This window comes from Rana temporaria, chromosome 1 (assembly GCF_905171775.1).
Source record: "Rana temporaria chromosome 1, aRanTem1.1, whole genome shotgun sequence".
NCBI classification, from domain to species: Eukaryota; Metazoa; Chordata; class Amphibia; order Anura; family Ranidae; genus Rana; species Rana temporaria.
In genome coordinates this window covers 148,866,493-148,881,021 of record NC_053489.1, presented here as the reverse complement: position 1 = coordinate 148,881,021, position 14,529 = coordinate 148,866,493, and the positions used below count along the sequence as shown (strand labels likewise).

The following is a 14,529-nucleotide window of genomic DNA, read 5'->3' as shown; positions in this document are numbered from 1 at the left end:
TTGTGGGTAGAGCGTTCCATAGCCGCGGTCCATGGACTGCAAATCTTCGTTCTCCCTTCGATTTTTAGCGGAACTTGGGGGATGTGGAGGAGGTTTTGGTTGGTTGATCGGAGAAAGCAATTGGGGGTGTAGCGTTTTATTTTCTCGCACAAGTATTGAGGAGCGTTTGCTTGTGTGCACTTGTGGGTGAGACAGAGGGTCTAGAATGTGACCCGATCCTTTACGGTTAGCCAATAAAGGGTCCTCAGGGAAGGGGTGATGGATTCCCAGGTTTTTTTTTCCCGTTACCAGTTTGGCTGCCGTGTTTTGGACGACTTGTAGGCGCAAAATCTGGTATTTAGGTAGTCCTAAGTAGAGGGAGTTTGAGTAGTCGAGTCGGGAATTGATGAGCAGGCGGAGGAGATGGTGAGATCCGCTCACTACTGATCCTATTTGTGCATCTCCATCTACATCTCAGAGTCAGAGATGACTCCGAGACTCAGTGATATCAATTTATCAACACATAAAAGGTTTTCAAAGTCTCTAATATGACTGTCACTTTATCAGAAAATCTTATAGCTATGGGGAGTCCCCACTACTGCGCTGGAACATCAGTCAGTCAGGTTAGAATCTATTGTTACCCCTGGAGATACCTTTCCACTACCTTTGTTTTTCCGCCTGGGCACACTAACACAGACCAGCTTTTGAGTCAGAGAACCCTCTTAAGAACCCTCTTAAGAACCACAGAAACCGATCTGATGAGGGTTACCAAACACCCTGCATCCATGAGGGATCATAGCACAATCTGATCTGTCAGACTGATCAGATGCCGAGGGTAAACTTCAGAAAGAAGTTTTTTTATTTTAGCCTGAGCAAAAACAAAACAAAGTGAACCAAAAAAGTGCATGTGAACACACACACACACACACACACACACACACACACACAGACACACAAAGTGCACTAGAGTGTGTTAAATTGTCCCCTCCCTGAGCAGGGAGCAAGACTCTGCGGGATAGGTAAAATCTTGTAGTGGGCTGTAGTTTGGGGACCCCTGACTTACAGCAATTTACATTCCTGTCTGAGATTAACTGCATATCTCCAAAATTAGTCATATTTCATAAATCTTGATAAAATGACATTACCAAGTGCTTACACAAATGTATGAGAAGAAACCAAACCGTTCAAGACCACTCATGTCATCTTATACATATTTTGCTTGCACTGTTTTTCCATTTCATTCAACAAAAATTTCAAATCATTAGGCCCAATACCTAATTAGTTACATTACATCTCCTAAGGAGGAGAACAAACAAAAAAAGTTTTATTTTTCAAATAATGAGTTTAGGCTAGGCCAGTGTTTCTCAACTCCAGTCTTCAAGACGCCTCAACAGGTCATGTTTTCAGGCTTTCCATTATTTTGCACAGGTGATTTGCTCAGTTTCACTGCCTTAGTAATTACCACGGTCATTTCATCTGAGAGAAATTCTGAAAACATGACCTGCTGGGACGCCTTAAGGACTGGAGTTGAGAAAAACTGGGCTAGGCAATATGTTGGCTGTCAGGCTGTAAAACTTGGTCATATGAAATACAGATACAGCTAGAAAATGGAAATTGTGGGAGGGGTTTGATGAACAATATACATGTCATCCTTTCTCCCTCACACCCCCTAGTCCTTGTAATTGGGTGGAGGCATCAGTGACACCCTACAGAGGGTCCAAAAAAAAGCTTATATTTGCACTATGCATAAAGGCATAGAATTATGCTGAGTGCCAGTGACCCTATGAAATTGCATATGTGCTGAGGTGCTATTTACATGTGCTTCCATACAAAATCCAGCAATGCAGAGAAAGCCAGCACACTGAGAATAAGATTAATTTACCTGTCATGGGTCATTAGGTTATGGTTGATCGGTGTATAATATACACATACAGTATCTCACAAAAGTCAGAACAACCCTCAAATTTTTGCAATTATATTATATCTTTTCATTTGACAACACTTCGCTAAAATGTAACGTAGTGAGTGTACAGCTTGTATAACAGTGTACATTTGCTGTCCCCTCAAAATAATGCAACACACAGCCATTAATGTCTAAAACGTTGGCAACAAAAGTGAGTACACCCCTGATTGGGCCCAAAGTGACAATATTTTGTGTGGTCGCCATTATTATTCAGCACTGGTTTAACCCTTTTGGGCATGGAGTTCACCAGAGCTTCACAGGCTGCCACTGGAGTCCTCCTTCACTCCTCCATGACGTCATCATGGAGCTGGTGGATGTTGGAGACCTTGCGCTCCTCCACCTTCCATTTGAGGATGCCCCACAGATGCTCAATAGGGTTTAGGTCTGGAGACATGCTTGGCCAGTTCATCACCTTTACTCTCAGCTTCTTTAGCAAGGCAGGGGTTGTCTTGGAGGTGTGTTTGGGGTCGTTATGTTGGAATACTGCCCTGCTGCCCAGTCTCTGAAGGGAGATGATCATGCTCTGCTTCAGTATATCACAGTACATGTTGGCATTCATGGTTCCCTCAATGAACTGTAGCTCCCCAGTGCCGGCAGCACTCATGCAGCCCCAGACCATGACACTCCCACCACCATGCTTGACCTGTAGGCAAGACACACTAGTCTTTGTACTCCTCACCTGGTTGCTGCCACACACACTTGACACCACCTGAACCAAATAGGTTTATCTTGGTCTCATCAGACCACAGTACATGGTTCCAGTAATCCATGTCCTTAGTCTGTTTGTCTTCAGCAAACTGTTTGCCAGCTCTCTTGTGCATCATCTTTAGAATAGGCTTTGTTCTAGGATGACAGCCATGCAGACCAATTTGATGCAGTGTGCGGCGTATGGTCTGAACACTGACAGGCTCACCCCTTCAACCTCTGCAGCAATGCTGGCAGCACTCATATGTCCATTTCCCAAAGACAATCTTGGATATTATGCTGAGCATGTGCACTCAACTCCTTTGGTCAACCATAACGAGGCTTATTCTGAGTGGAACCTGTCCTGTTAAACCGCTGTATGGTCTCTTGGCCAACCGTGCTGCAGCTTAGTTTCAGGGTCTTGGCAATCTTCTTATAGTCTATGTCATCTTTATGTAGAGCAACAATTCTTTTTTTTTTCAGATCCTTAGAGCGCTCTTTGCCATGAGGTGCCTTGTTGAACTTCCAATGACCAGAATAAAAGAGTGAGAGCGATAACACCAAATTTAGCACACCTGCTGCCCATTCACACTTGAGACCTTGTAACACTGAGTCACATGACAACAGGGAGGTAAAATGGCTAATTGAACCAAATTTGGACATTTTCACTTAGAGGTGTACTCCCTTTTAATGCTGGCGGTTTGGACATTAATAGCAGTGTGTTGAATTATTTTGAGGGGACAGCAAATTTTGTAACAGCACTGGTGAACGGAGTGAACCACAACTGTGGTTAGCAAGGATTTCAATGCGCTTCTTTATGTGACAACTCAGTATTGGGCCCCAGGCGTCACTCCTGGCAAACAGGAGTTTGGGGATCTCTACATCATCTCTGTCACATAAAGAAGGGCGTTGAGCTACCAAGGATGGACGCATTACAACATGCGACCAAAGCTTAGCATTTAAAATTATATAATATAGTTCAAGGTCAATATTCCAATACACCTCTATATGCAAGTGATTATCAATAAGGGACCCCAGGCGTCACTCCTCACAAACAGGAGTTTGGTGGTTCTCTACATCATATCACTTTGAGCATATAGGGATGTATTAGGCGACTAAGGGAGATGCTATGAAATAGCATCTACCCCTAGCATAGAGCGAACATGCTCAGTTAGGACAAGGCCTATAAGGAATTGTACGCATGTCAAGCTCTTAGTAAATAGGAGTTGTAGTAACAAGTAGTACTTGCGTATGACAGACAATATTGCAAATGTATAGTAGTTGCATATGAGAGGCAATATATTACAGGTAAATTTAGTTACATACATGAGGTAAATATTGCAGACGTAATAGTTGTTGCATGAGAGAGGCAATATAGCTCAGGTAATTATAGTTGCATATATGAGGTAAATATTGCTCTAGAAATTTGAGGGTAGCTGAATCTTTAAGGGACTCCTTAGCAAACAGTTCTTAGCAGAGCAGTATCTCCCAAATAGTATGTTGATTACCACATGGGAAAATTTAGTAACACAATTGTATTAGATGGAACACTAGCAGTAGATGATCTTATAGGACTACAAGTGATACAATGGCTACTTATCCGTTTGTAGGCTTCTATGCAGGAGATAGAGGATCCGTGGTGTAGGGTGTTCAGCAAAGGCCTCAAGGTTGTCCCCAGCAATGCTCTGTTGCAGTAGGTGCATTAGCACCAAAGTAGTAGTTGTTGCCTGGAGCGGTGTTGAAGCATGGGGAGTGATGACAGCGGTATCAGTAGCGTGGCCGAGCTACGGCTGACAATAATAGAACGAGGAATGTATGTACCATGAATGCCTTTATAGGCAGGTACCAAATGCAGTGCATTAGCACTGATTCAAACGAGCAGCGGTGATTCGCGGCGCACTTCCGCGTTCCACGGCACCGGGTGATGACATCGCGCGAGCGCCGTATGCATTCCAGCACAGAACGCATTATGGCGCCGAAAGCGCCTGCAGTACAGGGAAAACAGGCGGCGCGACGGCACCTGTTACAGTACCACCCCTCTTAAGAGATACCCTCTGGGTATCTCAAGTGGAGGCCCATCAAGGCAAGGGGTTTTCAGCAGTAATTTTTTTTATATACTGTCTGAATTTTTTTTTTGCAAATTTATTTTGCCCTTTTGGTAAAACAACAAGGGTCAAGAAAAGAAATAATGGTCTGTTCAAAGACACGTTTTTCTGGAGCTTGGCATAGAGGAATGAGCTCTGAATCTTGCAAGTAGTCATCCGACATTTTTCCCGATGTTGCAAAAGGTTCAACTTGAGCAAATATTTCTTGTCTCCTAGACACACCACTACGCACATGTCCTGAAAGCTCTTTTAGGGAATAATACAGTAGTCTTTGAACGACTGCTGGATCGTTGCACAGTCCCAATGTCCATTCCTTCCTCAAAAGGGGACAGGCTCAGTTCTTGAGGTGTTGGGACAGGTGCTGTGGAAATTGATGAAGATTCAGATCATCTCTCTCCTAACCTACGATCTATTGCGATAGCACGATGTATGGTATCAGTGAGAGATTGGGGAAGATCTGTTCTAGCCAACTCATCCTTGAGCAGTTCAGAAATGCAGAGACGAAAATGATTACGGAGTGTAATATCATTCCGCTCAGTCTCAATGGCCCATCTCTGAAATTGCGCAATGAAGTCTATAACAGGTCCTGTACCTTGTTTGAGACTCCTAATAGAATTTTCCGCCGTGAGTTGCTTGTTGAAGTCATCATAAAGCAAGGACATAGTTGCGAAAAACTGTGGACATGAATTTAGGATGGGATCCTCCTTTTCTAGGAAGGTATTTGCCCAAGCACGTGGCTCACCACGTAAATAGGATATGAGGGCAAGTACCTTAATCCTGTCATTGGGGAAAGTGCGAGGGCATAGTTCAAACATTAACTTACACACATTCATGAATTCCCTGTAGGTCTTTCGATCACCAGTAAAAAGGTGCAGGTGGATTGACCCTAGGTTCAGGGGGAAAGCGTGGCACACCTGGATTCTGCGCAACCAATTCTTGCAGTGTTTGGTTCTCCAACTGTAGGGTATGTACAGTATGACAACAGGGTTCGCAAGCTCCGCTGGGTTTATTTTTAGGGTTCTATTATTCTGTAACAGCACTGGTGAAGGGAGTGAACCACAACTGCGGTTAGCAAGGATTTCAATGTACTTCTTATGTGAGAAATCAGTATTAGGCCCCAGGCGTCACTCCACACAAACAGGAGTTTGGGGGATCTCTACATCATCTCTCTCTCACATAAAGAAAGGCGTTGAGCTACTGAGCTTGGACGCATTACAACATGCGACCAGAGCTTAGCGTTTAAAATTATAGTATGCACTAAAAGATACGAATGCACAACAAAGTACCTGTGCTAAATTGCCTCTCATATGCAAGTATTGTTATCTCAGATATATTTGCCTCTCAAATGCAACTATTATTACCTGAACTATAATTGCCAGACTTATGCAATTATTAGCGGTCGCTACAACTCCTATTTACTACGTGTACCCTCAAAGTACCTGAATTATAATTGCCTCTCATGTTTAATTAACAGTTGTCTCAACAACGCCTATTTACTACGTGCTTGACAAAAGTACTACCTGTTTATGGGCTAAGTTGCGGAACATGTTCGCTTAAACCTTCCTATGCTAGGGGTTGATGTATTTCATACCTTCTACCTTAGTGGCCTAATGCACGACGCTATGTAATACTGATAATGACTTGCATACAGTTGAGCATTCGTATCTTTTAGTGCTCAACGCCTTTCTTTATGTGAGAGAGAGATGATGTAGAGAACCCCCAAATTCCTGTTTGTGTGGAGTGACGCCTGGGGCCAAATACTGATTTCTCACATAAGTGCATTGAAATCCTTGCTAACGGCAGTTGTGATTCACTCCCTTCACCACTGCTGTTACAAATGTACACTGTTATACAAGTTGTACCCTCACTACTTTACATTGTAGCAAAGTGTAATTTCTTCAGTGTTGTCACATGACGATATAAAATATTTGCAAACACATAGGGCCAGATCCTCAACAGCGTATCCCTGTTTCTATCATTGGAACTGATCCACAGAATCAGTTTCCAATAGATAGGCAGAAGATCCGACATGTGTAAGGGACTTACACTGCCGGATCTTAGGATGCAGTACCGCATCCGCCGCTGGGGGCATTTCGAGTCTAAATGCCGTGTTGGGTATGCAAATTAGCACTTACGGAGATCCACGAAGCTTTTCAGCTTCGTTTTTTCTCCGTAATTATTAGTTTGCAAACGCAAAATTAGGGCTGCTTTTACAAAGTGTAAAGTTAGTACACCTTGTAAAAGTAGACCCTTCTTTCCCGTGACGCTGTTATTTTATTTTTTTTTTAATTTTAGTTTTCCCGCCGTATCTTTTTTTTTCCCAACGCAACTTTTTTTACCCGGTGCGATTCACAAAACTCGGCATAACGTAAAACCGCGCAATGCACGTCAGGAAAATGACGTCGTGAGCATGCGCAGTACGGCCGGCGCGGGAGCGCGTCTAATTTAAATGGGACTCACCCCATTTGAATAGGAACGCCTTGCGCCGGCCGGATTTAAGTTACACAGCCGAAAATTTCTAGGTAAGTGCTTTGTGGATCGGGCACGTGGGTAGAAATTTTCCGGCAGTGTAACTTAAATGGGAATTTTTAAGTTACGGCGGCTGGCTGTGGATCTGGCCCATAATTCTTTTGTAAAATACTGTATATACAAATATTTACACATACATACACTGGTCATCTCTCGTACCACTATGCTGCCCTTAAAGAATGTAAATAACATTAAACTTTAATATAAATATTTAATTCTAAATACCAATTCTTATTTTGCTCTCTTTTCCTTATTTAACAAAAGCCATCTATTCTGCCTAAAATCCTGTGCTGAGACAATAACTAAACCCGCTTTGTGATCTCCAGAATGACAACGGATAGCTAGAATTGTAATAGCCTACACAGACTGGATTTTAACATCTGCACCTGTGATTTCATCCTCACTTTCCAAGTCCTGTACACTGGAGAGGATTTAATACATTTCCGTAACCTTGGATGACATGACAAATCTCAATACATTACTCCAAATCCATATTAAATACAGCAAGCAAATGATTTAGGGACTATTAAATATCTGTTTTGGCTTTATAGGAGGCACAATCGCAGAGCAATAAATGAAACATTACAACAATCCTTGGAGTGAACAGCTTGCAGGCCACAGTGGAACATATTTGTGATGTTGCGTGCATGGCAAAAAAAAACAAATAAAGAAAACAATGACATTATCTAATAAACCGATTCACTGGAGCATGAACAGACTTCTTCCCCAGTGCAGGCAATGTGACCATTAAATACACATTTAACTCACAGATTTAAATCAATCAGTTTTTATTAAATTTCATATTTACATACAAGTAAGGTATTATATCATTGAGGGCTTAACGGATACTGATGAGAGATTTCATTAAGACAATCAGATGGAAATTCCATTTAATAGGACATTAATGGAGGATTTATTCTTCGCTCAACTAGCAGAAAATGCTAGGTCCCCTCTGTGCATTATTGTGAGCTAGCAAAGGAAAAAATACAAACTGGCTGTGCTGTTAAGTGAAGACAAATTCACACCAAATGGTTTCTCTATTTTTGCATAAAATTAGATTTTGGGTTAACATCCCTCTGCAGAGCAACACACAAGTGTGCCTACTACTCATCCTTGTTAGGAAGCTGGGAAAATGCTAGTCTCTTTCTATAAGTGGTCTCAGAAGAATAAGTTATCCTGAGATGGACAGATCTTAAAAGGGATTGTGAGATGGTCCGGTCTTAGAAGCGATCACCAAATGGTGATACCTTTAGTGAACCTGACTCTTGGCACTCTGCAAAACACTGGCAACAAAAGATTTTCTAATACGCCAGAAAACCTATAGTCCGTTTCATAACTGGGTGCATCAAAAATACGATGTGATGTTGAAATGCATGGCCTTGGGCTGGTCACACATCATGTAATGCTTGCAAATGATGCCACATAACTGTCTAAATTAGCAGCACTGCTTGTGGGCATTACGTAGGTTAGAGCTTACCAAAAGTAGCCATTTGCGATATTAGGGCACTTGCAAATCAACATTAAAGACTTTTTACTACCGTCTTAGCAAGTGAATCTGAGACATAAGCTCAAAAAAACAAGCAGGAGCTGGAGGGAGAAATGTCTTCACTTTGCAACATGCAGGGGATTTTTAAGTAGGTATTAACTTTTAGGTTTGGAAACCATTTTAATAGAACAAAAACAAATTGCTGGTAAAACTGTTAGTCATTTTTAAGGAGAAATTCAGCTTTGCCTTCGTTAACACCGATTTCATTCCCTGATCTGCCACTTTTTCATTTTGTATACCATCTGCATTTTTGTCCATTAAGATGAAATAAAGTGATCAAAGGGACCCAGCTAGGGCAACATATAACAAAGGAATCTTCAGTAGTTCACTTTTATTTCTATAAAGCATTTCTTCAAAAAAATACTTAATGGCTTAAATGGACCTTGCATGAACATTTAACTGAAACATCAGTGGTCTGCTTGAAGAATTCTGAACATGGATTCTGCTTCTTGTTATGAAGTGGGCACTTAAATTGGAGGCCCCAGCTTTCCAATAGCCCACTAACCTAGAATGTTATCACAACCTTGGTATTGTTAATTATGACAGTATTATGACTGTTGCTATACTGTTTGATTAGCATACATTTGATTAAGAGTACCTGTCTACCATACAAAGCTGAGGCAGCAAGTGTGTTGTACGAATACATTTTTTTCAGAGAAGTCTGCCTGTCATTTCATATCATCAATGCCTAAAGCCCAAGTTACTAGTAACATGTAATAGTCTAGTTTGAAGAAGATACTCAGACAAAATGATTACTGCAATGATATGGTGGAATCAAGATAATAGGGTTGATTTACTAAATCTAGAGAGTTCAAAATATGGTGCAGCTCTGAATAAAAGGTTCAGCTCAGTTTCCAGTTTTTTTTTGTCACAGCTTAACTGAACAAGCTGAAGTTAGAAGCCGATTGGCTACCATGCACAGCAATATCAGATTTTGCCCTCTATTTTTAGCAAATCAGCCCATGTTGCTCTACACTAAGGTCACTTTCACACTTACACTCCTGCATTTCGTTTTTTCTAAATTCAGGAAAAGTTATTTGGGAAGCATACACGTCTAATTTTCTTCCCGTGTTTAGGTGTTCCTACTTTAAAAGAGTTTAGCCAGAAGTGACCAATTAGATCCTCGATGCAGTTAAAGGTTGAGTGTGAATGAGGCCAGTGAAAATGAATGCTTATTGCATTTAGAAAAAATGTCCTCTAAATGCAAATAAATACAGATTTGACACTGCCAGTTTGAATGTGATCTAAAAGGCTCCTGGGAGACATTTCTAGAAATGAACCTATGAACAGTGCAGGGCTGGGGGCAAAGAGGCAAGTACACTCTCTGTAAATTTAGGCACTATCCTCATTGTATATGGATGACAGGTACACTTCAGGACGGCATTGCTTGATCTTGCAGTCACATTCTCACAGTTTAGCGTAGTCTTTCAATATGATCTCCAGTTTTTGACTCAGCATGATGTTGCCTTTCACTTTGAGTTTACCAGCGAAAAACGCCTAAGAATAAAATGAAAAAAGAAACATCAAACACTCGGATATTGTTTTGTTATCTCCATCCCCACTCTGCTTTTTCTCTTTCTGTAGAAATGTCACTTTGAAAAGCATAGTCTGTCCCAAAAGAGTTGAAATGAGTAATTCCAAAAACACGGCACACAGCATCAAAGATGAACAAGCTTCAATGTAATATAATCAGCAATACATTGAAATCACCATCTTTTCTTCCCACAAGACATAAATGCACACTTAATTTTGCAGTCAGATTCTGGCAAGAAGCAAAGAAAGAAAACTCTAAATTAAATGCCTTGCGAAATAAAGTGCTTCAGCTGATGGCACACATTGCAAGCGCATGTTTGGCGTTTATGCTGAAAGGAGAACAGTCTTTCGTGCGGTAAATATATTGCTCTCAGAATTCTTGTGATGCTTAAGAGAATGCTGAGTGCTGCAATCCACAATGATACTCGTGCCTTAAAGGCAACGTTTAGTCTCTCTGCTGACTCAGTGGTATGGAGATAATGCCTTTGCATTTTATATCTTTATGCCCTCATTCTCTTGTATTCTTCTTTTATGTCTTGTACATTTAATTGGTATAGATCTGGGAACAGATTGCAAAGCCGCACAGTGGTGACTTCTCTACTCGGTTAAGATTATACGTGTCCTACATCATCTGACTGAAAAGAGCAGGTAATACTCTCTTGCTTAATGTTTAAATGTACAATTACATTTGTGTTTTAAAGCTGAAATCCAGGAATGATCTCGATTATGTGCTTACACTGGTCCAGCTTAGAAAAATGTAAGTATGCGTATCCAATACGCTGCTGTGGAAGCGGACATCACCGCCATACCTATCCAGCTCCTCCAATCACAGAGCACCTTATGTTCATTGAAAAAAAGTACAAGGCATTCTATAAATGGCAGCGTTGTAAGCGACCCCCTGTGGGGCAGCTGCTCAGGACAGGACCCACAATATAGTAGCCCCTAATACTACAGTGATTGTCAGCTTCCACAGCGGTCTATCAGGTATAAAATATGCATACTTACATTACATTGTAAATATACATTTAGGGGCCAGATTCACCTTTACTGAAATTTTAAAAAGTACATTACATTTTCAAAAGTAACTCCACTTTTGCTTAAAAAAAAAAAAAATTCCCTAGGGGTGGCAATGTACATTGCAAGGATTTTAACAAACTTTGGGCCAGATTCACAAAGAGATACGACAGTGTATCTACAGATACACCATCGTATCTCTGACGTAAACTGGTCCTATCTATGCGCCTGATTCATAGAATCAGTTACGCATAGATAGGGCTAGATCCGACAGTGTTACAATGTGTTACACTGTCGGATCTTTTTTTCAATTTAAAAATGGTGCCGGGGGCGTTCCCGCTGATTTACGATAAATAATATGTAAATCAGCGAGATACGCAAATTCACGAACGTACGCGGACCCGTCGCAGTGTTCTTACGTCGTTTCCGTAGCGGTTTTCCGTCGTATACTTACCCCTTCTTTTATCAGGCGCAGCCAATGTTAAGTATAGCCGTCGTTCCCGCGTCGAATTTAAATTTTTTAACGTCGTTTGCGTAAGTCGTTCTCGAATACGGACGGACGTCGTTTACGTAAGCGTCGCAACCACTGACGTCCTAGCGACGTCAGTGGGAGCAATGCACGCCGTGAAATTCCCTTGACGACGCCAATGCGCCTTTAAATCGGCGCGGGAACGCGCCTGATTTAAATATGACACTCCCCTAGCTGCGGAATTTGAATTCCGCTGGGGGATTTAGGATCCGCCGTCGCAAGTTTGGAGGTAAGTAGTTTGTGAATTAGCCACTTGCCTCCTAAACTTGCGGGAGCGGATCTTAATTCACGTAGAACGAGCGGATCTATAGATCCGCTGCGCTACGTGAATCTGGCCCCTTGTATCTGATCCCGACCTTTTTTTGTTCTGAAGAAAAAGATGGTTTTTTTTCAGAGCAATATTGTTTCACAATGTCCTGTATATGGATTTATAATGGGAGGGACTGGTTCAATATTATCAGCTGGAACACTCTCAGTGCTCTAATAAGAAAAGCTGCAGGTTCTGCTTTAGAAGTAATAAGGCTATACAGAAAGATGGCAACCACCCCGATTTATAACTACCCTTTGCAGCATAGGCATGCGCACAGGGTGTGCCCAGGCACACCCTAATCACCCTTTACAGCACAGATTCCCCCTACTTCCCTGGCTCCCTTCTTCCCCCTGCAGTGCTACCAGCTTCCATCCTTTTCCGCCAGCTGTTGCTTCAAGGATGTTATAGAATGAATGAAGTAAGGGGCCAGTAAATATGTAATTGACCATCCCCTTCCCTTTCTGAATGAACATTGCGAGTTATCAGTAGTGTGTGTTTGAGCTTTGGGGTGCATACCCTAATGCAATAGAATGTGCGCACACCTATGCTTTGTAGTAAGGTGCAATGCACAATTTTTTTTTTTTATGTTAATTAAAAGTAAACTAACCATTAAAGATCTTGCCTGAAAATCTGCTTTAAGAGTTAGAGAAAAATATGGATTCTTGCATTGATGTTCTTGGTAATGACTGCTGATAGCAACTGGGTTTACAGAACTAAAGTGTATCTTTTTTTTTTCAGGTTTTCAGTAATAAACAATTTTGACCCACACAGGGGCCATTTTCTGCCACAGGAACAGGTTGCAGCAGGACACAACAGTACACACAAAACATCTTACTAAACTACATCCCCAGTCTGGGGAGAGGGTAAATACAGGATATAGCATACTCAACAAAATAACAGAAGGATGTTACAGCCCAAAATAAAGATAAAAGTGGGTCAATATATTACCAAAACTAGAAAGAATCCAATAGACTAGTCAGTAGTTGCTGCATCACTAGCTGTGGCAGCATCCTCCAACCAACAGGCCCATAACTTCTCAAATCTCTGTGGACAGCCCCTAACCGAGTAGGTGGCTTTATAGAGGGGTAAACTGGCGTTGACTAGATTTCTCCAATAACTAATAGAGGGAGGAGAGGATTTTTTCCAGTGCATTGTAATAGCCTTGCGGGCATTTTACAGTAGCAGGCAGATGAGTATTTTCCTGGCTCGAAGTACAGACAGCTGTTCCACCAGCCCCAGCAGACAATATTTGGGATCATAAGGGATTCTAATTTTGATGGTCCGGACAATTATCTGAAGCACTGCCGTCCAGTACTGCGCTATCGCTGGGCAATTCCAGAGGATGTGAAAAAAGTCGCCCCACTGGTGCGAGCAGCGCCAGCACGCCGGAGAATGGTCCGGCGACATCTGGTGCAGCCTATGAGGGGTATAATGAGCTCTATGTATAATTTTATATTGGACTAGTTTGTCACATGCTGAGACCAGGGGGGGGAAGGGAAAGTCCCAAATCTCCCTCCAGTCGTCATCATCCAGCCCTGGTATGTCCCCCACCCATTTCCTGCGGAGGGAGGACAGGGACAGGGACCCATAGAGTTGGGACGTGGGTTTCTCCAAATCCTTCACCCGCAGGGTAAATTCGAGTTCAGAATACTCCAAGACAACTGGTTGGCCCAAGAACTGACACATAAAGGCATGAGCCAATTGAAGGTACCTAAAATGGATCTGAGTGTGGACATGAAATTTGGCACATAAGACATGAAAGGGGGAAAGCTCTCCATTAGTGATTACTTGCTTAAGTGCAAGTATTTTATATTTGGCCCAGGCCTGCGGATCCGGGATACTAAAGTGTATTTTTAGCCAAAACTTTTTTCTTTGTTTGGATGAAGTGGAAAAGGATCAACCAGGGATTTGAAGGCGCTATATGGCCAGCACTCAGCAAAGCAAGTTTAAATGTTTACCAAGGGCTTATGTTATACATGTTCTTTTTATCATGTGTGCAGGCCATTTTCTTGCAACCTCCACAGGCTACGCACCCCACTTTTTTGCTCCAAGGCATATAATAAAAAAGTATTTTATTGCTGTCTGTGTCTCTTTATTTCTCCCTTTCTTTTTTTTCACATTAACGTTTATTCAAGGTTAATGAAAACTGCAGAGTGCGCACATAAAGTCAAAATGTAAAACTTAAATGCTTAACATATGTATTCTCATTTGCATTCACAATTCATGAGTATTATTTCCATAGGTTAGTGCAAATAGTATTCAATTGAGAAGCTTGGAAAATAAACCCACTGTGTAAAAGATAGACTGAGCTTTGCCAAAACGCACCTTAAAGATGCT

The 14,529-nt window shown here is 41.8% G+C and overlaps 1 protein-coding gene across 2 annotated transcripts in view; it reads right to left on the bottom strand.

The window, feature by feature from the left end:
- Window positions 1–8,031: 8,031 nt before the first annotated feature.
- HSD17B4 (hydroxysteroid 17-beta dehydrogenase 4) overlaps window positions 8,032–14,529 on the bottom strand; it is a 427,477-nt gene continuing 420,979 nt past the window's right edge. For both annotated transcript variants that reach the window (XM_040344026.1, XM_040344036.1), the window contains exon 24: window positions 8,032–10,303. In XM_040344026.1, coding sequence (XP_040199960.1) covers window positions 10,214–10,303 — 90 coding nt within the window. In that variant the 3' untranslated portion in view covers window positions 8,032–10,213. The remainder of the gene's footprint in view (window positions 10,304–14,529) is intronic.